Below are 24,558 nucleotides of genomic sequence, written 5' to 3' on the forward strand. Positions count from 1 at the left end.
CTTTCTCTTCCAATGATCATAATTATAATTCTATGTTATATCCACACATAGACTTTATCGTCTCACATTTAAACTAATATTGTAACTAGCTAACTGGGCTTTCTATTTGTCCCCCTTCAGTGCACTCCCTTGACAGAGATTGCTTTTTAGAATGTGAAGATTTTTCCTTTACTTTCTTGGTTCAAAGATATCCAGCTGTGGCCGGGCACAGTGGCTCACATCTGTAATCCCATCACTTTGGGAGGCAGAGGCGGGCGGATCACCTGAGATCAGGAGTCCGAGACCAGCCTCAACATGGAGAAACCCCATCTCTACTAAAGATACAAAATTAGCCGGGCGTGGTGGTGCATGCCTGTAATCCCAGCTACTCTGGAGGCTGAGGCAGGAGAATTGCTTGAACCTGGGAGGCAGAGGTTGTGGTGAGCTGAGATCGCACCATTGCACTCCAGCCTGGGCAACAAGAGCAAAACTCCGTCTCAAAAAAAAAAAAAAAAAAAAAAAAATCCAGCTCCAGCCGGGGGCAGTGGCTTACGCCTGTAATCCCAGCACTTTAGGAGGACGAGGCAAGTGGATCACTTGAGGTCAGGAGTTCGAGAACAGCCTAGCCAACATGCTGAAACCCCATCTCTACTAAAAATAACAAGATTAGCCAGGTTTGGTGGTGCATGCCTGTAGTCCCATATACTTGGGAGGCTGAAGCACAAGAATTGCTTGAACCTGGGAGGGTGAGGTTGCAGGGAGCTGAGATTGTGCCATGGCAGTACAGCCTGGATGACAGAGTGAAAACCTCTCTCAAAAAAAAAAAAAAAAAAAAAAGAATTCCAGTTGCATGCATATACAACCTAACACATGAACCCCAGATTCCTTCCAGCTTCTCACAGTTGGACCTGGCCAGCCATCTTTGCATCATCCTTCAACAGACTTTGCACACTGTCTTCCTACCCCTGTCCGCAAATAAAAACATTCAAGCAGTGACCACATTTCACCCTGAATCCACCTCTCACTTATTTAATCTTTCCTGGACCTTAGATTATGCTTTTCCCTGTGCCTTGAAGGCTCTTTACTACATTTCTATCAAAATTATATTCATGCTCTTAGATCTACCTTCTCTGATCTCCAGCAAAATCGTTATTCACCCCTGTGCTCCGTTAGGGTTTGATTAGTTGATACATTTTCTGTGTTCACATGCATGTTCTCACCTTACATGGTACAACTTTTAAGGGACTGTTTTTGGAGCTGTCAGGTGCTGAGCAATGTTTTACACAGAGTCTGAGAGGTGTTCAATAAATATTTGTTAAACTGAACAAATAATACACTGCTACTTAATGTTTATTAAATGTGATTATAATTTTCTGCAAGTCATGTAAACATGTGCTTTGTACAAACATACGTATCCACACATAATTATATATGTATTTTTGTGTGGGTATATATCTTTGTGATATTTATCAATTTTATCATGGGCTGATATTGGAATTAAATCCAATGCCTGTGGCTTTTGGAAAATAGAAATAATGGTCACTCTTTTTTTTTTTTTTTTTTTTTTTTTTTAAGTAGGATCTCACCTCATCACGCAGGCTGGAGTGCAGTAGTGTGAACACGGCTCACTGTAGCCTCAACCTCCTGGGCCTAAGCAATTTTCTTGCCTCAGCCCCAAGAGTAGCTGGTACTACAGGCACATGCCACCACACCAGGCTAATTTTTGTATATTTTGTAGAGACTGGTTTTCACCACGTTACCCAGGCTGGTCTCAAACTCCTGAGATCAGGCAATCTGCCCACCTTGGCCTCCCAAAGTGCTGGGACCATGCCTGGCCCACTATGCCTATTTAACCCTATCTTTATTTCTTTCTTCCTTTATTTTTTCCTTTAAGTTAGTGTTTACTAAATTAAGTGTTTTATATCCTTTCTGATAAGCTCACTTTAAATTAGTTTATTGCTTTTGGTTTAGTATAACTTCGGGTGACTTTAACATTTCTCAGACTTTTATGGGAAATGTGGATTCATTTGGACATGTACTGACATCTTTCAAATCATGACTTTTGTACATTATATATTTTTAAAAGGTTGTATCTACAATATTTATGCCTGTGTCTATTATAACTTTATTTCAAAGAGATAGAAGAGTTTATGGAGGAATGTTTCATATAGCAAGATAAAATGGTATGACAGTGGAGTAGGAAAATATTGTAGTAAGACAGGTTAATGTTAGGAGTACAGTTGGAATGCGCATACGGTCCATGCCATGGACTTCTGTGCCTTTGCTAAATAAACCACAATTTTAGCTCCAAATCTCCTAACAGCTCTCGAAGTGAGAAAGAGGGAACCTGTGACACAGATGCACCATGTCCATAACATAAAAACAAATCAGTTCTTCAGAAAAATGATAGTATGCCCAGGTGCAGCGGCTCACGCCTGTAATCCCAGGACTTTGGGAGGCTCCAGGCAGGCAGATCACTTGAGGTCAGGAGTTCAAGACCAGCCTGGCCAACGTAGTGAAACCCCATCTCTACTAAAAATATTTTAAAAAGCCAGGCATGGTGGTGCACACCTCTAATCCCAGCTACCGGGGAGACCAAGGCAGGAGAATCTCTTGAAACTGGGAGGTGGAGGTTGCAGTGAACCAGGATTGTGCCACTGCACTCCAGCCTGGGCTACAGAGCGAGACTCTGTCTCAAAAAAAAAAAAAGAGGCCACGCGCAGTGGCTCATGCTTGTAATCCCAGCACTTTGGGAGGCTGAGGCAGGCGGATCACGAGGTCAGGAGATCGAGACCACGGTGAAACCCCGTCTCTACTAAAAATACAAGAAAGTAGCCGGGCGTGGTGGCGGGCGCCTGTAGTCCCAGCTACTCGGAGAGGCTGAGGCAGGAGAATGGCGTGAACCCGGGAGGCGGAGCTTGCAGTGAGCCGAGATTGCGCCACTGCACTCCAGCCTGGGTGACAGAGCGAGACTCCGTCTCAAAAAAAAAAAAAAAAAAAAAAGAAAGAAAAAAACATAATATTCCCCTGAAACCAGGGGGAAAGTTCTCTCCCATATTTCTTGAGAACGAGGATATAGTCAAATAGTAAATACTATTGTCTGCATCATTTGCATGTTTAATTTCACAACATTATAGGGCAGTTGCTTGCTAAAGTCCCTCAGATTAATCTGTCGAATTATAACAAAACGCATATCAGTTTAATCTGTTCTCCAGCAGGTGAGAGTCTGGTTTCCAGCTCTCTCATCTTTTAGCTAACCAAAATCGGTTTTTATATTATGTGGAGGAGTGGATGAAATTGCATAACTTCAGCTAATTCTCCATAAATATGACTCCTCTGGCCAAGTTGTTTTGACCGTCATTTTAAGATTGAGATCCCTGATAAGTACAGATTAAAGCAACACTATGTGGTGGGTTAAGTGAAGTGTCTGGAATGTCACCACTGATCTGTGTTAAGGCTAAATAGGTACACCTTCTTATGAAAACTAAAGAGGTTAGTGATATTCTGTGCTTGTATAGGCTGGCCACCTGATAGATAAATTGAGGCGGACGAAGTGAGCACTTCTACGTTTAGCTAGAGTTTGTATAAAGTTTGTTGGATTTCTTCCTGAACAGGGTTAATGGGAAATTAAGGAATGACCAATCTATACCATAAAGTATGGCTATAATAATTCCAACTTGAAAAACTATTATGAAATTATAAACAAGTATCCATGTCATTCATTCAACTTAAAGCTAAAAGGCCCTTTTAAACACCATTTGAACTTTTAATGGTGATCAATCAGTAGAAATAATGTACTTTAATAAACTGAATGAGATAACGTCTCTGTAGACTCAGTTAGTGAAAACAGTAAAACACTTCAGAACATTTACCGAGGAGTGTGACTTTGACTGTAAAGCAGTTGATCTGTATAGTGCTTGCCTTCTGAAAATCACTGTGATGAAATCTGTGATAGTTGACTCTGTTCTAGGAAATGTTATCCATTTTATCAAGATGACATAGTTTTCCTCGGAACTACCTCATGTCCTGCAACTCATAAATAATTTTGTTGAGAAGTTTTCCATTTGATCTGTTTTTTAGAAGAATAATCCAGAAAACAGCTTGTCTCATGAACTTAGGGATCTTGGACTCCAGGTACCCCGATTAACTCTGCTACAGGTTCCATCTGGAATCATGAAAAACTGAATTATCAGAAATGGGTCCCTGTATGTCTGAACAAACAATGTTATCTTTGTCAAGGATGAAATATAAGTATTAAAACGAATAATGTCCATGATGTCAGGAAATGAATTCAAAAATCCACAAAAATTATTTCTGGAGAATAAAAGAGAGGTGAGAGTGGAGTAATGTACTGTTTATTAAATCTACCACTAGCTGCATTTTTTCCTCACAACCAAGATAAACATTTAAAAACTACGATTGTGTGTGCTAGAATATTTCTAAGTCTATCACGTTAAGAAGCACCAGGAAAGTGAATATCCCAGAAAGTTTTGTTCTGAAACCCTGGTCATCATGTTTTAGGAAAGTGAATTAAGCTTTGGAGGAAAGGAGATACGAAAGTGCCTCCTGACAATTAAAAAAAAAAAAAAAAAAAGGGCTGTCTTTAGTATGACCCAGCCGTTATTTTCAAAGGATTAAATCTGTGAGAAATGATACAATTTATGTATAAGTTGGTACAAAAGCAACTGCTGTTTTGCTGTTGAAAGTAATGGCGACCAGGCACGGTGGCTCATGCCTGTAATCCCAGCACTTTGGGAGGCCAATATGAGTGGACCACTGAAGGTCGGGAGTTCGAGATCAGCCTGTCCAGCATGGTGAAACCCTGTCTCTACTAAAAATATAAAAATTAGCCGGGCACAGTGGCTGGCGCCTGTAATCCCGGCTACTTGGGAGGCTGAGACAAGAGGCTCGCTGGAACCCAGGAGGTGGAGGTTGCGGTGAACCGAGATCATGTCCCTGCACTTCAGCCTGGGCAACAGATGAGACTCTGTCTCAAAAAAAAAAAAAAAAAAAAGTTACTATTATTTTTTCTTTTCCTGCAAGGTAATTCCTGCCCATATCAATGGCAAAAGCAACTGCTGTTTTACCGTTGAAAAGTAATGGTGACCGGGTGCGGTGGTTCATGCCTGTAATCCCAGCATATTGGGAGGCCGATACAGGTGGATCACTGAGGGTGGGAGGTCAAGATCACTCGGGAGGGTGAGGCGGGAGAATTGCTTGAACCTGGGAGGTGGAAGTTGCAATGAGCCAAGATGGCACCACTGCCCTGCAGACTGGGCAACAAAGCGGGACTCTGTCTCAAAAAAAAAAAAAAAGTAATGGCAAAACGTTACTTCTGCACCAACCTAATGCATGTGATATACCCAGTAGGTTCCCAGCAAATGGAAGTCTATGAGCCTTCAACCCCCCAAAACCAGTACTATGGTGGGCTATGATAGCCATTAAAATAAAACTAAATTAAAAATGTTTTGGCCAGGCGTGGTGGCTCATGCCTGTAACCCCAACATTTTGGGAGGCTGAGGTGGGCAGGTCATGAAGTCAGGGGTTTGAGACCAGCCTGGCCAATATGTTGAAACCCCGTCTCAACTAAAAATAGAAAAATTAGCCGGGTGTGGTGGCATGCACCTGTAGTCCTGCTACTCAGGAGGCTGAGGCAGAAGAATCATTTGAACCCAGGAGGCAGAGGTTGCAGTGACCCTAGACCATGCCTTTCACTCCAGCCTGGACAAGAGAGCAAGACTCTGTCTCAGAAAGAAAAAAAAGAAAAGAAAATGTCTTTTTCTCACTGGGGAAACATTCTTGATTATATTTTGTCTTCTTCCAAGTTAATTCCTGAAAAATGACAGCGTGTGCGCGTGTAACTGTAATTTGCTCACAAAACCTGTCGTGTATAATTTACAATGGTGTATTGCATAGTATTTTATCTTTATAACAACAAACACTTAAATAGTGTTGGTTATATTGGAGATCAGTGGCTGAAATACACGTTCTTCCTTTCTTTAGTGAATGCACACACATTATTTACCCAGCAGCCTCATAGCCATCATCACTGAGCAATTGAGGGGGCATTAATCTTGTGGTAAACGTCAAAACCATCCACTCGTGACTGTTGGGGGATTGGTGCGTTATGTCGCCTTGCTATGTCAGTGAATTCAAGGCTGAGAAAACTTTTTTTCTTGTCAATTTGCTGTGACTTTGTTAAGAATTAGAGATTGTATGTTTCCCAAATTTATAACAATATGTCAGTCTATTACAACTAAATGAAAATGAGCAACTCTGGGTTGTTTTCAGTATGTAAGAAAAAGGTTTTATTATGTCGCTTCTGAGTATCATCTTATCATTGGAAACTTATATCTATTTAATTGGCATGTTGTATATTAAAATGTGACAGCCATGATTTATCTATAAGGAGATTCTTAATTTCATGTCTTTATAGGAACACAACTCAAATTATTCTTCCTCTTATTCAGGAGACCGTTGGCTGTCATACTCTAATATTTTGTGAGTTTCTTTTCTGGCTAGGGAGAAACAACCCTGGCATGCTCAACTGTCTTCAAATTGCAGGAATTGAGCTATTAGTGGAGAAAACTGATGCAAATCCGTGGGTATTTACAACCCATTCTAGACTGGCTCCCAGAGAACTTCTGGTGCATCTGTAGTGAGGATGCTGAGCTCACATATGTAGACTGAAGCAGACATTTCTTGCCTTCATCCTGAGACAAAGCAGATAAGGAGGCAAATGGCTTACTATACGAGCCTCTTTTGCCAATTCCTGAAGGAAAAGGTGGATCAGTGTTCAACTGACAGATACTTGCTTTGTACTTAGTGCTGTGCGCCATCCAGGGGCAGCTCTATTGGTGAGAGTCCTTCATAGAGGCATACTGTCTGTTTCATGAGTGCCTCAAATACATGACATTGCTTCCCAAGGGAACACATGACTGAAAACATATGCAAACAATCATAACATTTCAGAAAGCCATCCCTGATAATTCTGCTTCATTCCTCATCTTCAAAATATTACCAACCCTTGTAAAGTTGACGTTCAAATTTTTCTGAACTTTTTCCACTTCTCCCTATCTCCTCTACTGCTTCCTTATGTAAGTTTATCTTGCCACGGGGCTATCTGAGTACTATCCTAAATAACATGGCTACATCACTTTATTCTTATTTTTTGCTTTTCCCCAATGCATTTTTCATAATGCTGTTAAAAAGGCATTTTTTTTAAATGCCAATTTTGTGATAAGTGACATACACTCCCAATACACATGCCCGCAAGCAGTGAAGTGCCCACACACTTGTATCTACCTTCAAAACCTTTCTTTCCTTTCATTTGCTTTTGGAAAAAGATCGCAATCCTTTATGTATGCCCTCAGGTTTTGCCTGAAACCCTTTTTCTAGTTTGCTGTGTCTAATCTATTGAAGAAGAAGGTCAAGGTTTTAGAATTTATGTGGATGTTTGACAACTCTTCTATCTAGTTGAAAAAGATAAGGGATTTCATTCATGTAACTTTTGGTAGTGGTTTTGGCCATTTTTTGGTAGTTTTACTTCGATTGGGTTATTTTCCAGATGTCTGAACTCCTGTTGAATAGCTTCTTAATATTTTTGATGTTTCAAAGCATAGTGAATAAATTTCTATCCTGTGTTTGCTTTCATATATGATATTCTTTTGATAGAGAGGAAAGTTCAAAAATTTCGAAAAGAAATAAATCGTAATTGTAAACTTCTTTGGGCAGTTTCATAAATTGGTAGTCCTGTGATTTCAAAGATTTTGAAGAAAAACATACATTGACATACACAAACACAAACAAACACAAAGCCTGGGCGCAGTGACGCATGCTGGTAATCCCAGCACTGGAAGGCCAGGGTGGAAGGATTACTTGAACCCAGAAGGAGTTTGAGAGCAGCCCTGGGAACATAGCAAAAACTCGTCTCCACAAAAAGAATAAAAGAAAAGACGGGTATGGTGGTGTGTGCCTGTGGTCCTAGCTGCTCCAGAGTTGAGGCAGTAGTGTCACTTGAACTCAGGAGTTTGAGACTAGCCTGGGCAACTTAGTGAGACCTATCGCTATGAAAAATAAAAAGAATTTAGCCAGGTATTGTGGCCCATGCCTGTAGTCGCAGCTACTCTGGAGGCTGAAGTGGAAGGATCCCTTCAGCCTGGGAGGTTGACGCTGCAGTGAACTATGATTGTACCATTGCAGTCCAGCCTGGGTGACAGAGCGAGACCCTATCTATAAAAAAAAAACAAAAAACAAAAAACCTAGTTCCATTTGGTTATTCTCTGGTGTTAAATTCAGGCTGAATTTTGCCATATAAATAGAAAACTATTTGCATTTATGGGAAATGTTTCCCCATAGATCTGTAATACGTTCTGAGACATATAAGTTATATTCATGTGTTCCTGTAGTTTTCATTTTTTCAGTGAAACATTTTATATGTGATGTTTGATGTTTTAAGATTTTGATCTTTTCATCTTTCAAGATGCCCTCTAAAGAAAACTGCCATTATCTCTGTTTTCAGAATCAATTTTCTCCTGTCAGATAAAACAAATACCTACCACAGTTTGCCTTTAAAACTATAAAAGCTGTTACTGAATGTGGTAAAATAGTGAAATGCTCTTTTCAGAAAAATTATTTAGACATATCTGAGTTACTTTATTTTGTTCCTCTTGATCCCATTCCCTTACATTATTAAAGACTGGAGGGTCACAAGCATTTTCTGTAATGTGTTCGTGTTCCAGGAAGAGAGAACTGTGATGAGCTGAGGGGAAGGTGGATTGTTACTGAAATTTTTGAAAGTTTGGCTTTAAAAAATAACATTTGGATTTCTGAAGCTATTCTGAGTCTTAATTATGTTTTAATTGGAAGGAAGATCCTCAAAACGTCTGTCCTCTATCTTAAATTTTTATCAGACTTTATCATTTCTCTAAATAAAAATAATAAATGTGCATTATGTTATTAGAATATTGATTTCTCACATTTTCTTTTCATGAGCTTGCACCTTGCTCTTGAGTTATCACTCAATTTTGTTCATTGTAATTACTTATGTCTTAATTTTATAGGAATTCACATATTTTTAGAGCTAACTTTTTTCAGATATTGTCATCGTTTGTGTGAAATTGGTAATAACAGTTGGAATGTCATTTAAATAGTCATGGTGTTCAAGAGGGCCTCAAATAAAGTATATATTTAAGAATGTTTGTCAGAATTGGGAAAACAATGCTTGAGTATATCTAGCTATCCAGAAGCTTTTGGAATAAGTCTATGTATTTCTGATAATATGAATTAATTATAACAGTTTACTTCTATATAATTTAAAATTTTGAAATGATCCCAATCTTACAGAAAAGTAGAAACTACAGTACAAAGAACTTATTATTCCTGAACTATTAGAGAGTTAATTGCCCACATGATGCCTTGCCTGTCATTCCCAAATACTCAGATTTATACAAACAAGGCATTCTCCTACCTAACTACAATGGGACTATCAAAATCAGGAAGTAAACACTGATGCATCATAATCATCTAATTCTTAGATCTGCATTCACTTTCGATCACATTTTGCTACTTGTTCTTTCTTGTGTTTCACCAATTATCCCCATTCAAGTTTTTATAATTTTCCACAGAGACTCCAGTTCAGAATTATATTTTGTACTTGTCAACCTGGAAGAGTTCCTCAGTCTTTCTTTGACATTTCTGACCATGATCGTTTTGAAGATAACAAGGCTGTTATTTAACAAAATGTTCTTGTTTGGGGTTTTGCTGATGTTTACTGGTGGTCTTATTTAGGTTATGACTCTTTTCCAGGAATATTGTGGAAGTGGTGTTACATTTTTCTTAGTGCAAGAATTTGAATTATCCCATTACTGATGTTATTAACTTTGATTTTTTAATCAAAGTTGTTTCTGCGAGCCTTCTCCAATGTAAAGTTACTAATTTTTCTTTACATATTTTATTATTATTTTAAAAATAGTTAAAATTTTTAAAATTAAAAACTTCAAAATTATTTGTCTTTAATGGTATTTTTAGGACTACTACAGTGCTTAGAATACAGCAAAATCATGTAAATGGGAGGATTATTTTTTAAATTAATATCATTGGCATCAGCAGCAGCATAAGGAGCATCATTTTTGGTTTCTAATTGCATACTGCAAATTTAGGAGACGATTAAGACTTTCCCTATCATTTAATCTCTCACAGAGTGCTTTCTTTATATTTAATAAATTTGTGTAGGGAGTCCCTTTGGTACTATGTAAAGATACTGTTTCTTCTGAAACTTTTAATTTACTCAGTTATTTATATCAGTAAAGACATGGATGCGTGTCTTTATTTTATTCAGTGTGTTATAACTTGTTAATATTGTCTTTTTTAATTTTCGTGTTCAAGTTGTCCGATATTTGGTCAATAAGAGCCCCTTTAAGCTGGCTTCTATGTACATTTAGTATATACCTTTCATTCTTTGAGTATTTTCTTATACAACAGGATAATTCTAGGTGTGTCTCATTCTTTCCTTGTCCCAGTCCTAACTGGAATCAGTGATTTCTCTAAGGAGTTTTCTGAAGGGAAGCTTTCTGAAAGGAAAGTGTTCCCTTTCACTGGAGAATGGTATTTAGAAACCAAGATCTGAATACAAGATGTGACCATTGCTATTGGGTATTACTGCTCCCAGCCTCTCTTGGCTCAGCTAGGGAAGATGTGTTTGGTAAGTTTATATAAAGAATGTATGTTTGTGCATGCATACTCATTTACAAGTCATATACATATATATTAAAATAATATGTATAGTATATGTATACAAATGTGTATATATATATATATATAAAACTAGGTGTTCACACCAATAATACCATTAGTTCCAATCTAACACTACACAATTGATTCTGATTTCCTTTTTTTTATAACATTTGATGGCTTAGAAAATTTATTCATATATACTTGCATTTACCAAAATATGGTGAAGAAACCACATTGAATGTTTTCTGTAGGCCCATTTGATTGAGCTTGTTGGTTTGTAACTTTTTACAAAGCTAACAAATAATGGATGCAGAATCCAAACCCAAGTCTCTTTCCATGTTTACTATTTTTGTCTTTGTGCCTCTTTTTCTAAAAAAACAAGAATAAAAAATTATTTTCTAAAAATAATAAAATTTATTTTATGATTTAAATATACATTTCTGTAAAGTGGTTATTTGAATATTCAAAGTAAGGTAAACATTTGGATGGATGTAAAGGGTGAGTATAATGACACCTGCTTGTTGCTAAATATAAATTGATAGGGAATAATGAGATTTGTGAAAGTGGATGGATATCGGATTGTATCTAAATGAATCCCAAAGAAGGGAATAAATGTGTTTCCGTGATTCCTAAGTATTTAGTTAAATGTTCAGGTATTAATAGTGTTGCTAGGTAGGAGGAGAAGGTACTTCTTTTTTTCTCAATGAATTTATTTGATTATGAATCACAAAAAGGGTAATCATTTGCTAAGGCCAAACACTAATAACAGTATGCCTTAACTTAGTGCAATGTAAAATTGGAGCTACCACATTTAGACAAATGATAATTAAATGTAACTGGGGTTTATGTTCTGCTATGTAGACGTTACTTTGTAATATGTAGGATAATTGCATACATTGCTTCTAAACAGTTTGTTTTATTCTCTGCCAGGAGTACCTTGCAAACTCCTCAAAATGTGAGGAATATTTCATAAAATGGAGCTTTGCTCTGGAATGCTCTGTGGGTAGCTGGTTGGTATGCTGCATATTTAGTAGCTGCTAATGAGGCTCTTAGCTTATCAATGTCCAATTTTCTATTCCTGCGTGGCATAATTCTATGAGAAATCTTTCGAGACTCTTGTATCCAGTGACTGCCTTTAAGAGATACCTAAATCTACTCTGAAATAAAAGTTTAGGTGATTGATTTATAGCCATACTAAGACAAGAACAGTATCTGTATGTATGTAATAACCTGCAAAGAGGACCTCTGGAAAAAATTTTTGTATCTTGTTCATAATTACTTTTTTGGGAACAGATCTTATATTTATTATATGTTCCATTTGGAATGTCATGTATTGTCAGGTTTTTTTTCTGCCTTATATAGTTTCTTTCTGACTGGACTAGCATTTGCTTTGTATTTACAAACTATACGATTTTTTCAATTTTATTCATATGCATAACATTTTGATAATGGCCCAAGAGCCCAACTTTGCTAGAAAACGTTGATTTAGCTTTTATTTCTTTGCTCTTTATTTTTCTGTTTTCAGTCTCTTATTCAATTCACTTACAGGAAAATTGACTTTGAATAATAATGGTCATGATGTCAACACAGTACAAATTATACCCTCCTGCCATCTGGAATGGTGAAAATAAAAGCTTTATTTACACTGTTTCCTTTAAGAAAAGAATGTTTTTTCCTCTTCTTCAAGGACTGTATTCTGGAGAGAAAATGGTGGTTCTTGTTTGTAGCCTGATACTGTGATTCATTTTGAAATATAATGACTTGAAAACTCATTGTTCGACAAAGTCGCAAATACACCAGAGAAACCTCTGCCTTCCAGCCTCTGAGACACTGATCTGTCTCCCTGTCCAGACAAAGCTTTGGAGTAGTCATTATTAGTCCCATAAACAGAAGAGGGACCTTGTGGCCCAAAGTCATAGGGTAGATATGTTAGGTCTACTTACATCTGCTTTTCTGGTCTCTGTACTGACTTTTGGTGCCTGCTCATGGCAGAAGGCCTGCCATTCACAGCCCTTCCTAGGTAATTAAATAGAAATTACAGAAGGGCTAAAGGTATAGGCACAATACTACATCTCAGCTCTCTAGGAAAATTACTTGACATTTATCAGCCTTTTCACACTCTTGCATTTCTCATCTACCTTGTACTGGCTAACAGACATGGCAGGATTCTGTCTCTTCTAGAACCAATCCTGAGGGAATGAGAAGCCTATAGCATATGTATATACACACACACACATATACACACACGTATACGTATATATATATATATATATATATATATACGTATACGTGTGTGTATATGTTTATATATGTGTGTGTGTATATGTTTGTGTATATGTGTATATATATGTGGATTTTTAAAATGTAGATCTATTTTTAAAGTATTATTACATCCCATGGAACTTGCGTATCTAGTGCATGCTATTTAAAAAAATAAAAATAAAGGATAACCAAGTATTCAGACTTTTTTGTTGTCCCATTCATCATGAGTTGACTCTGATTAAGAGTTTCATCACTACATGATGAAGATTTATTTGAAGAATAGCGATTTGCTTAGAGGAAACATGACACAATAAAAAGATACCAAATCTAGAGCTGACTTTCTTTAATTTTTTTTTTTTTTACTACACGTAGGATATGAAACAAATAACAATATTACTGAGTCTTTGTTTTATAGCAACAAAAAATGATAATGATACCATCCTTATTTACCTCAAGGAACTCTAATAAGGTTCAAATATTTGTATTTTAGAGATACTGGGCATTATAGTGCTTTGTAGTACGTAAAATTTTAAATTTGTCTAATATGATCTTCTTACTAAATTCCATTCTGTTAAAGGTGGGATTTAGTAAGAGCATCATATTAGACAAATGTCATTGAGAGATTTTCCCTCTCCAGAGCTGAACAATTAATGGAGCTACTAGAACTAGCCACAGAGGTGTTTCTTGATTTATATCATTTTCCCCAAACAGTTATTTTCAGAATGTTAGGAAACTTTTGAGATGAAAAAACAAAACTCTGACTTCTTGGCATCATCTTTTTAAAAACTATTTTCTTTAAGAAGGCCATATAGGCTTGTTAACATGACCTACTCCCCAAGATGAGGAATACTTAATTCCCCTTCCCTGAATAACTGAAAGAAAAGTGCCTGCCATGATATAGGGAAAAACAGTTGGTTCCAGCGTTTTCAGTTGTTCACAACAACCTTCGACATCCCAAATATTTAGAGCTATTTTTAAAATTTATTTTTAGGAACAAATCATCTGACAATATGGATTTTACTTATTTGTACTGTTGATTAATCAAAGGGCCTAAAATCTTGTTCAAAGGGAAAAGAGGGCATTTATTAGCTTTGCAGTGGTTACTTGGCACAGACACTACCCTTTAAATTTAGTTGCATGTCTAGATAATCCCTGTTTTTTATCATTTGCATAGAATATTTTCTCATTTGCAGTTTATTGCTGCACTTCTTGTTTTATCAAGCCTTAGAGTCACATGCCTCTGATACCTTTAGATCTATTGCTGGAGCTTGGAATAAAGCAAGTACATATATGCTAGTATTTTACTAGATGCCAGACACTAGTGCCAGGCAGCACTAGGCACGTTTAATGCATTATCTAATTCAATCCTCCTGTGTATGTGCTTGGTACTATTGTTACTTTCAAAGAAGCTAATTATCCTGCAGATACAATTAAATCACAACAATATAGAGATTATCTAGATTACTTCATACCCAGTGCCTGGCCCAGTCCAGCACAAAGGAGGCCTTCAATAAATATTTGTAGAATGAATGATGCCATCTATTGACTATCCAGTAGGTTTTTAGAACTAATAGTTCAAATTATCTTCTTGTTTCAATATATAGTGTAATTTTCATAAATATCTTGTTTTAAAGTATCTACTTGGCCAACTTATTTGACCACCTTAAGACCAATATGTATTTAAATTTTCCAAGAAAGTTTGTACTTTTTCTTAAGTATAAAAATCCGCTGACTTTCTGCTCCATGGAGCACTACTGATTCTCTGACAGGTGAAAAAGTCCATATATACTCTAGGACTGTCATTTTAAAAATATGCTGCATATTACTAGTCTATCATTTTTCTTGTTTTCTTATGTTAATGAAAACTTTCCTCACTCAGTCTTTCCACCCTTCATAGAAAAGAAATCACTCTTGTTCTGTGAGAGTATATGAATGACTCAAACCGTAAGATATCCAGTGACTTAGAAATCTTTATTCCTGTCAGTGAAGGAAGACCCACAGTGTTTGCCTCAACAAAAAACTGAGTGGTTCATTCCTGGGCTTTTTCAGCCATTAGTTTCAACACCAAGAATTCCATCGTTATTCTATAGATAGAATAATGGTAGAATATAGATATGTGTTCTATTGTGTTCTTTTCAGTTTCATTGTGTTTGTACATGTGGTTTTGTCATGTGGTCATACTTTTGACACATAGGAACTTACAACCAATATATGAGGGAAAGTCTCCTGTAAAATGAAGAAAGCAAGGACTAAATTGTGTGCTTCTCACATAGCAACTATGATAAATTAAGGAAGGAAAGCCTAAATTGCATATTCTCAATGGAAGGAAAATCACTTGCTGACAAAACTAAAGATTGTGAAAATAAAGTCACAAACAGCCATTTCTGTAAGTCTCTAAGTCTAATACTCCTTATGACACTAAAATAATGAGACTGTGAGAAAGCTTTGCCTCTTAATAGACTGATACTCAAGGAGGCCAAATGTGTAGTCACAAACAGTTGAAGAATGACTGTTTCAGTGAATGGCATTGAGGAATGGTATTTCAATGAATGACATTCCAGGAGGAATGAGAGATACCTCATGAGTGAGTGCTGAAAAAGCAATTGTCAAAGCATCATAAAAATGTCTAATTGTGAGTATTTGTTGAACATTGGGAAGGTTACAAAGGAAATAACAAGTAGCTCCTGCCCTCCTGTGAGCTTGTAAGAGTTCACACTTACATACTAACTATTATTACGGTTTATTGATAACACTAGTTGGGGACTTTTAACGAGGAGCCACTCTGAACTGTTTGAAACTTAGAAAAGTAATTCCAGGGGATGAATGCTTCATGATAACAGCTGCTTGTCTTTTCATCCATATTGTGTTTTTGTTTTATTGTATTGCCATTACTGCCAAAACCTCTGTATTGTCAATGATATCTAAGTGTTCAGGTATACTTGCCAAATTTTTAAATACTGCACTTGAAGAAGCATACCATTGATGTAATGGACATGCTTTTTCTTCATAAACATATTTGTGTTAATCTTAAGAATTGGGATTTTTCCAAATACCATGGCAAACAGTTCTTTACTGAAGACTTCATTAAATCAGTTGGGGTCAGAGTCAAAGGACTAGTCTGGTTGAAATCACTCAGCAAGAGCCCTAGCAAGATTAGGCAAGAAGAGGTACTTAGGACCACCTTGGAAGGGGCCTGTAGCTTTAGCAGGCAATTTAGATTTTCCTGGCTTCCTTTCAAAGAAGAGATTCAGTGTTTGTGAAACTGGAGTGAAAGTAAGAGCATCATTAATATTGTTTATGCATGAACAATGAAAACAGTTTAACTGAGCAAATTATGTAAAACCTGTTACTTGATCATTCACAGATATGTAAGGCATGACTACCTACAAAACAGCATCAGACTATTTTCCTCATGGATTCATTCCTTTCAAGTCCTGGGTAGATCAGTGTTGTTAATAAGTTCTACAACAATGGGAAGTTAACTCTGGAAAATGCTCACATTCATTTTTCACTTTCCTTAATTGAACTGAAAGTTTTGTATCAGCATATTTCATTACGATCCCAACAGATTCAAAGAATGTGCTATATTTCCAGGTCTATTATAGCTGCCATTCCAAACAAAATATGTATGACTCTATGATTCACTAAGCACAAGTATGTAGTAATCTGCCCTTTAATGGCCTCTCAAAATGACAGACCAAATGGCTTTGTGAAGGTCAAGTCTGATTTAAATTGTTGATGAATTAGTAGCTAATTCTGCATGATTGAATATTCATATGGAACAGTGATAAGTAAGGCACTTTAAAGCTTAATGAGCACATTAATGAATAGGACAAAATGTTTTTCTTTTCACCTCGTGTAAAAGTTTAAAGCTACTAGCATATTGATAATTTGTTAATTTTTGCTAGCTGCTTTCCTGCGAAAGTTTGTGTGGTTAAGGTATTAAGGATATTGATTTGATTCCGAAGTTCCTGGTACCGCACATTTGAGGAGCTGTCAAAATTGATGTTATCAAATGGCAGTTTTATATAAATCACTAATAAATATAGAGGGTGAAGAAAAAAGCAATTAACATCTTCTAAACTACACCCACGGAGATAAGCATTCCAATTAGAAATTTCATTATTTCTACAGTTTGTTTTATGTTGAATACTGAGTTTTATTGCCAAATACCTGACAGTCAGATTGGAAACAAGCCACAACTGTCAACGTGTAACAGCTCTGGCTATTTGAATCTGTTACATTGTGATGTTTCTCATGAAAATTTAATGAAGAAAGTGCGCTCAAAGAGATTCTGTGCAAACGAGGGATGGATAGAATTTAATTACCCTTATTAAAAATAAGAAAGGAATGCTCTTTACATTCTCTGTCCCATTAGTATGCAAGAAAGATTATCTTTGTTGTGCACTCGTGTATATGAAAAGGGGGCTCTGGAGTGTTCTTTATGAGCCAGGAAGGAAAAGAAAGGTCATGGAAAATGTATTAGACTGCTTTTCAGGAGGGTACAAGTCAATTTTGTCGGCTGTCCCCAAGGTGAGGACTATATTTCTTATAAACCGTTATTAAATCTAGATTTCTTTGGTAAGAGCCTTTAGTAAGTGGCTCAACAATCTTAAGCCTTTGGCACTTGCCACTGATCAGCACTGAATATTGGCTCAGTTCTTCCGAGAGATGAACTTGTAGAAGAAAAGTAATGACTAGCAGAGCAATATTTATGCAGGCAAATGTAACTAGTACTTAAACACCGTGGGAGAGATACAGTGTCCTAGGACATACAGAAACCACTCAGGAATCGCAAGGTGATTTTTGATTAACCTAAGTTGGTTGCTTTAAAAATGGAACATAACAACCACAAACTCTAAGAGCTTTTTCAGAAACTCATTTTTATGAAGGCAGTATAGTTGGTGTTGGAGCACTTGAGGTAAATTACTTTTATCCTTTGAAGCACTTTGTGTCAATAGCTGCCAAGTGAGATATTTAATAATATAATGTGCGTGGTATAGCAGCTATTGATCTTTCTGCTCTTTTTTCCCGCAACAACATCAGAACTATGTTGTAATGTAAATATATTGGCAAAACCTTTAAAGACATAAAGAACAGCCTGATGAAATTCATGTGGAATAGATTATTAAAACCAGCATAGCCTAATTTGCATCCCACTATTAATTTTTAAGTTTCTTTTGGAGCCTTGAAAAATCATCTTGAAATTCAATTTTTAACTACTGTTTCTGACACTTATCTACTGTAGACCTCCGCTTGGCTGATGATGTGTAAACATTCACAAAAACAATGTATTACCGCTTCCACAAATGAGCCACATCTTTCAACTTAAGTGAAGTTTAGCTCATTGCAGTTAATTATTTTTATAAGTGTCTTTAGTACCTGGCCCTAACTACCTGGTCTGATAGGAAGGTATTATGTCATGAATCAGGTGTCACATCAAACTTGCCTCAGCTTCTTTTGGTCTTTCACAGACTGTGCTAGTAAAAGATAGAAACTTTCTATCCTGTCCAGCGGGAGAGCCAGAGTCTACGCTTTTCCTTAATAGTCCATCAGTTTTATCTTACAATAACTGCATCTGTTGTTCAGTGAAATTTCTCTTTCTTGGGAGCTTTAATCTTTGGTAGCATCTTACATTCTTTCACATTCACATTCAGAATCTCTCTGGTCCTTAACTATTTAACTGGTTGCCTCTCTACCAGAAGTTCTGCATAGTAGGATGTATATATTTTTTTAAACAGTCACTGATATGTATTCATACTTAGGAATCACTGGAGTTTCTCTTAAAATCTGGAAACCCAGGCTAGCATGATGGCAAGGGAGCAGAATACAGATGAGACATGGAGGAACTCCTAGTGTGGAGGGATAAACTCGTGAGTTAATAAGTACAAGACAGTGGATTTGAGTAGCCGCTGCTATGGTAGCTGTGAGGAGGAAAGAATGAAATATGTTTGAGAGAATTTGGAAAAGATTTACAAAGAAGGTGACTTTGGCTGTGTGGCTTCCTAGAGGCATGGAGTACCCAGCAGACATGATTTGTCTGGGAAGTGGTGAGAATTTCAATGTGGGCAGAAGAAAAATTTCCTCTGAGAGAGGTGATCCCTAAGAGGCTGAGAAAAATGAGACCTGATTGAAAAGGACTTTGCTAGTGAGGTTTAGGAGACTGAGTTTACCCCTCTGCTCTAGAGGGAGAGAGTTGGAGAACACACGCTGTTGACTGACAACACGGTGGAAGCATCAAAATGGAGCTTCTTCATTAGAAATTGTAACATAACCTCGGTATGATTCACCATCAACTGTGGATTCATGGATTATACTGGAGCTTGTAGGAGGCACCCAAGGAGAAGCGATATGCCAGATCTGATGATATCTAATGTTTTGCTCGCTGCTGTTTATGCTTTCGAGTAATTTTAGAATTGGTGGCTTATGAAAATTTATCAGTGGCCGTGAGGGGGTATTGATTAAATCAATGCCAGACTCAATTGGAAGTAAAAATATTTCATGATCACGAGTTAATGGGTGCAGCAAACCAACACGGCACATGTGTACATATGTAACAAATCTGCACGTTGTACATATGTACCCTAGAACTTAAAGTATAATAAAAAAAAATTCATGATCTTCAAACAAATGGCCGTGTTCTAATTTGGATAATTGCCACCAATCTAACTAAAATTCTTTCAATGCTTAGATAGAACACACCTTTCTAATCCTGGCTAGAAGAGCTGGCGATGTCAGTTATCAGTGTGGAGCATGACTGTGGGATTTAAGTGATTTTAATTTCTCCAGAGCTGGGATCTGGAACAGTTTCGATGTGGGTAGCAAGAAGAGAATTTTGCATGAGTTGGAGATTCAAAATTTAGGAATTTCAACTTTTTAATTACTGAAAATGATGCAGATCTTTGGGATGGAGGAAAGCATTCTCCTGTCCCTGTAAGGAACGTATGCTTTTGTGCCATTAATAAGGAGTTGCCTTTGCTCTTCTTTTGCAAAGCATCCTCAGACAATTTTCTGGTTAATTGAAACTCTTACAAAGTAATCAATTTGGGTTGAACCTTATGCTTGTGTGGGAAAACATAGAGTTATAAGAAAAACATACCAGCTTTGAAACAGATAGCGTGACCTAGCTTCTGCTTGTTCCCCAAGTACTCTCCAAGCTGGCACTGCTGGCTTCCATGCTTGTCTCTTAGCAAAACCTTTCCTACCTCAACGCCTACATTTGTGACATTCCCGAATCTTTCTAAAATCTCCTTCTCCCCTTTTTGTGACTTGGCCGATTGTGTTCTTTCCTAAATGCCAACTTTACATCAGAGCTTCCCCTGGGTACTCACTGATCTCAAGCACAAACCCTATAATTATTTCTCCGTCTTTGCTCTTGGAAAACTCACTGCATCCCCTCATCATAGTTGGCCCCGTCTGAGCTCTGTGTTAGTCTGTTGGCCTCTTACATAGAGTGTTTACTTTTCTGATCAGTAACAGCATTGTGACTGTGTTCTAATTTATTAGTGCCTGGTTTGTGTTAGATTCTCAACAAGCACTGAATAAGGTAAAGAGAGATTTCTGGGGAATCTCTTGAGTTTGGAGCATCTGACTTATTAACTGAATGTTTCTATCACCTTTTGTCTTGCAGAAGATCAAATTCCCAGGGGCTTCCCTACCATTGACATGGGCCCACAGTTGAAGGTGGTTGAGCGTACTCGCACGGCCACCATGCTTTGTGCAGCCAGTGGTAATCCGGATCCAGAAATCACTTGGTTTAAAGATTTCTTACCCGTGGACACAAGCAACAACAATGGTCGTATTAAGCAGTTACGATCAGGTAGGGTCTTGTTACTGTTTCTACTAACTCCTAGAGAATTTTTTTTTTTTAATTTTTCTCTCGATTTTTAATTTTAATTTATTTTTTATTTCTAGGTACTGATTTTTCTCCCTCTTCTCTTTCTCTGTTACTTAATGGGTGGTCCATGTTTGTGATGTCATAGCGTGTTTCAGAGTCTGTCTTTCTCCTTTTCTCTGTGTGTTTTGCAGCTTCTGTTTAATCCACATTGCTCACTGCTGTGACTGTATTTTTGATAATTTTTTAATTTACTGCTTTTTCGCAGTATTTGATGGATCCATTTTCTCCTCTTTCTTTCTTCTTTCTCTGTTTTCTTTGGAAACAAATTTATTTCAACATTGGACTTCATTCAGAACTTGCAAGGAGTTCCAATGGTTGTATCCATTAAAAAATAAAATGTTCATATTAAACTCTAAAATGATTCAATTTTATTAAAGTGTGTTTTCTGCTATCTTTTCTACATTTGAACTCATCAAAGTACCAAAGTTTAGTAAGTCTGGGCACATCCTCTTTCTTTTCACTAATACATAAAAACACAGAAATGTTATCTCATGAGTAACCAGATGTATTTTTTTAAAAGTCTTTAGAAAATACCAGTAAAAGGAGGGGATTTTTATTAATACTATGATAATATCATTGTGAGTGAACATTTTCTACACGTTAGCCACAGTAGTGTGCGCCCATCAAGGTTTTTGAACCCTCCAGTGACTGGATCTACAGAAGTCTGCTTTTGGTGTAGACTCCAGCTTTTGCTGTTTTCTCTCTCTCTTTACCCTTTTCTCCTTTTCCCATTCCCGTCCCAAGTTTATGCCTTTGCTCTCTTAGGTTAAAAGTAGAGATAATTCTAAATTTCTTAAGTTTTAGAGCCTGTCCCTAGGTAATTTCACAGGGACATATAATAATAAGGTATTTACTTTGACATTGGTAGTAATATTGGTATAGAATTCTAAGTTGTTTAACTGCCTGTCTTCCCAGAATTCTCAGCTTTTGACCTGTCCTGTGATGTTAAAGCGTCTTGTTAACTGCCTCTTTTGCTTGTTGTCAGCAGAATTGTATAGATTAGCATTCTGTTATTGTAAATAAAGAATTAATTATTCACATGTAACATAGATGATTTAGTATATAAAGCTTTAACTCTGAAAAATTTGTACCAAATTATAAGGAATATAATAATATTTTTATGCTGTCTTTCTTCTCTCCGTATTTAAATCTCCAGAATCTATTGGTAAGTGCTTAGTTCTGAAGCGCACTTCAACCCCACTAATTTCCATATCCAGAATATTATTATTATTATTATTAATAAAATGCATGGCATGCATTTTACTAACTGTCAGTGTAGACACCAGATCTCTGTAGTGGCTCCCACACACACCTCCACAGAACTGTTACCATAAGAACACTGTGTAGAAAAATTAAATAGTACACAAGTTATGGCACACCAATGTAGCATAGCAAGTAGTATAAGATATCCAATCAACAGTGTTTGTTTCCGGTTAGTCTTTAGCGTTTCCTATCACAGTATATATATATATATGCATATCTATATATATACTTAAATAGATTAGCCAGTGTTTTCCTAAACTATGTCTTCAAAAATATTGTATAGTTTTTTTTTTTTATTTAAGAGATATGAGGCATATAAGATATAATTCTAACCCTATATGACCCCAGACCTGAGAACTCATTTGCTTCTCTGAGAAAGGCAATGCTGCCTATTGCGGTCTTTACCCTCTGTGGTATAATGCAACTTGTTTTTTATGATCTAATAATACTATCTAATATATTCCTGTTTTATCAGTATAGTAATTCAAGTTTCTTTTAAGACCTTATTTAATTCTGTAAATCTAATTTAATTCTTCTCCCCAGCCCTAGCCTCCTTCTTCTCGTACTAATGCTTCTTCTTTCTAATCTTATTTGCATTCATATTATCCACCCAGGTGGTACACCAATAAGAGGTAAGAGTGCTGAACTAACGTTCACAGAATGATCTTACTCATTCTTTCTGTCCTTTCATCCCTCTCATCTTTGTCCTGTTTTCAGCGTCATTCCAATAATGTCCATCAACTTTTTTTTTTCTTTGTATTGTTTGGTTATGATCAGTGACTCTCATATTGTGAACTTTCCTTTCCTTTTTCTTTCTCTCTTTGTTTTGTTCATTTCTTTCTTTATGAAAATGATTATTTAAGTTGTGATATGCTTCAAAGAAAGCATATCCGGGTCTTTAGACCACAGACCAGTCACAGCGTACCATCTGTCCCTCTTTTTTTTTCCTTTTCTTCTTCTTCCTTTTTCCTTTTTCTTTTTTTTCCTTCTTTTTCCTTTTTTTTTGTCCAACCGGAGAAAAAAAAAGATCATTTTTTTCTTCCTTAGCTGTTCTTGTTCTGGACCAAAGCCAAGGTGGTCTGGAGAACAGTGGCAGACATGCAGAAGACACCCTGGAGCATCTGCTTTTTGTCTTTATCTTTCAAAAGGTTTTTGCTTTTGTTCTTCAATTCTTTTTTCTCTTAATGTCTTAAAAGTCAAAGAATGACTCCCCTTTCCACCTGATCCCACTCGTCTACACTGACAGCAATGCTTTTTTCCCCACTTCTTTTTTTCTTGGATTACTCGTCTCCGGATTTTTGGATCTTCTGTCCTTCAGGCTATGGAAACAAAAGGTGCTCAGTATTCTTGGTGGTATGTGGTATTGCTGGTTTTTCATACTTCGACTCAGTGTGCATTTCTTTTGTAATTCTTGTTTTGTATTTTTCTTGGGGTTTTGTGACACCACACTGCTAATCCCACTGGTGGATTTTGATGGGTGTCTTGGGGATCCATCTCAGGGTCCTCAAGCAGTGGTTGGTTGGCTCTTCCTTGTGGCATAGGCCATGCCTTTTAACTTTTTAAAAATCTTCTAATTCAACTGCTCTTTGTTTTTCAGCAAACGTAATAAATGATTGTAAGTCGTGGAAAACTGTCTTTCTTTTCTTAAAAATCTGCATGTCTTAAGGGAGTTTTGTTTCTTTAAGTGATATTTTGATAATTTATAATGACTAATTTTAATTTTTTGCTTTGTGCAGCCTTTTTGTGCTCGCTGCGTATTTTTGGCTCTCTTCAGCAGAAGACTTTCTTGAAAACCCAGCCTGGTTTTTTTTGAGCGTACCTATCTTTTGCGCCACTTTTGGTACCAAAATGAAACAAAACAAAACCAAAAATTAATCTTTTGTTTTATTTAAAAGCCATACTTCCTTGAAGCAGTCTCACCCATCTTCATTTTATTAGTCTAGGAAATAAGAACGTTAATTATGACTAGAAGTCTTGCTTGGGAAAAGAGATACTGATTTCTAATGCTAGCATTGATGATGTAAAAAAAATAATCTCTATATGTTTTTCTCATCGCATCATTTTCTGTCTGTGCAACTTAGCAAGAGATTGAATCGACGTTGAGTGGACCTTCGCTTTGCAGGGCTTTTCATATTGTTAAGAGGTTTAGCTTTCTGAACTGAGAAAGCCTTCTCTGATCATCTCTTTGGCAATATATTTTATATCCATACAGGAGCCCTTCAGATTGAGCAGAGTGAAGAGTCTGACCAAGGAAAATATGAGTGTGTTGCCACCAACAGCGCGGGCACTCGCTATTCCGCTCCTGCCAATTTATATGTCAGAGGTAGGAATGACATAACCCTGGCATCGCTTCTTCATTCAGGCTCAGGGGGAGTTGAGACGCCGCAGGGTCCGTGTTGTTATATTAGTAGTTAACAAGCTGG

At 36.9% G+C, this 24,558-nt stretch overlaps 1 protein-coding gene across 21 annotated transcripts in view; it reads left to right on the forward strand.

The window, feature by feature from the left end:
* Positions 1-24,558, forward strand: part of PTPRD (protein tyrosine phosphatase receptor type D) — a 2,314,079-nt gene that overhangs the window by 2,077,521 nt on the left and 212,000 nt on the right. For 10 of the 21 annotated variants that reach the window (XM_055294264.2, XM_055294271.2, XM_055294267.2 and 7 more), the window contains 2 exons: positions 20,606-20,794; positions 24,348-24,458. In XM_055294264.2, coding sequence (XP_055150239.1) covers positions 20,606-20,794; positions 24,348-24,458 — 300 coding nt within the window. Of the gene's footprint in view, positions 1-20,605; positions 20,795-22,028; positions 22,038-22,749; positions 22,768-24,347; positions 24,459-24,558 lie in introns of all 21 variants that reach the window. The other 11 variants (XM_063609868.1, XM_063609869.1, XM_055294266.2 and 8 more) reach the window with 3 other exon arrangements.

The sequence above is a fragment of the Symphalangus syndactylus genome, chromosome 9 (genome assembly GCF_028878055.3).
Source record: "Symphalangus syndactylus isolate Jambi chromosome 9, NHGRI_mSymSyn1-v2.1_pri, whole genome shotgun sequence".
NCBI lineage: Eukaryota > Metazoa > Chordata > Mammalia > Primates > Hylobatidae > Symphalangus > Symphalangus syndactylus.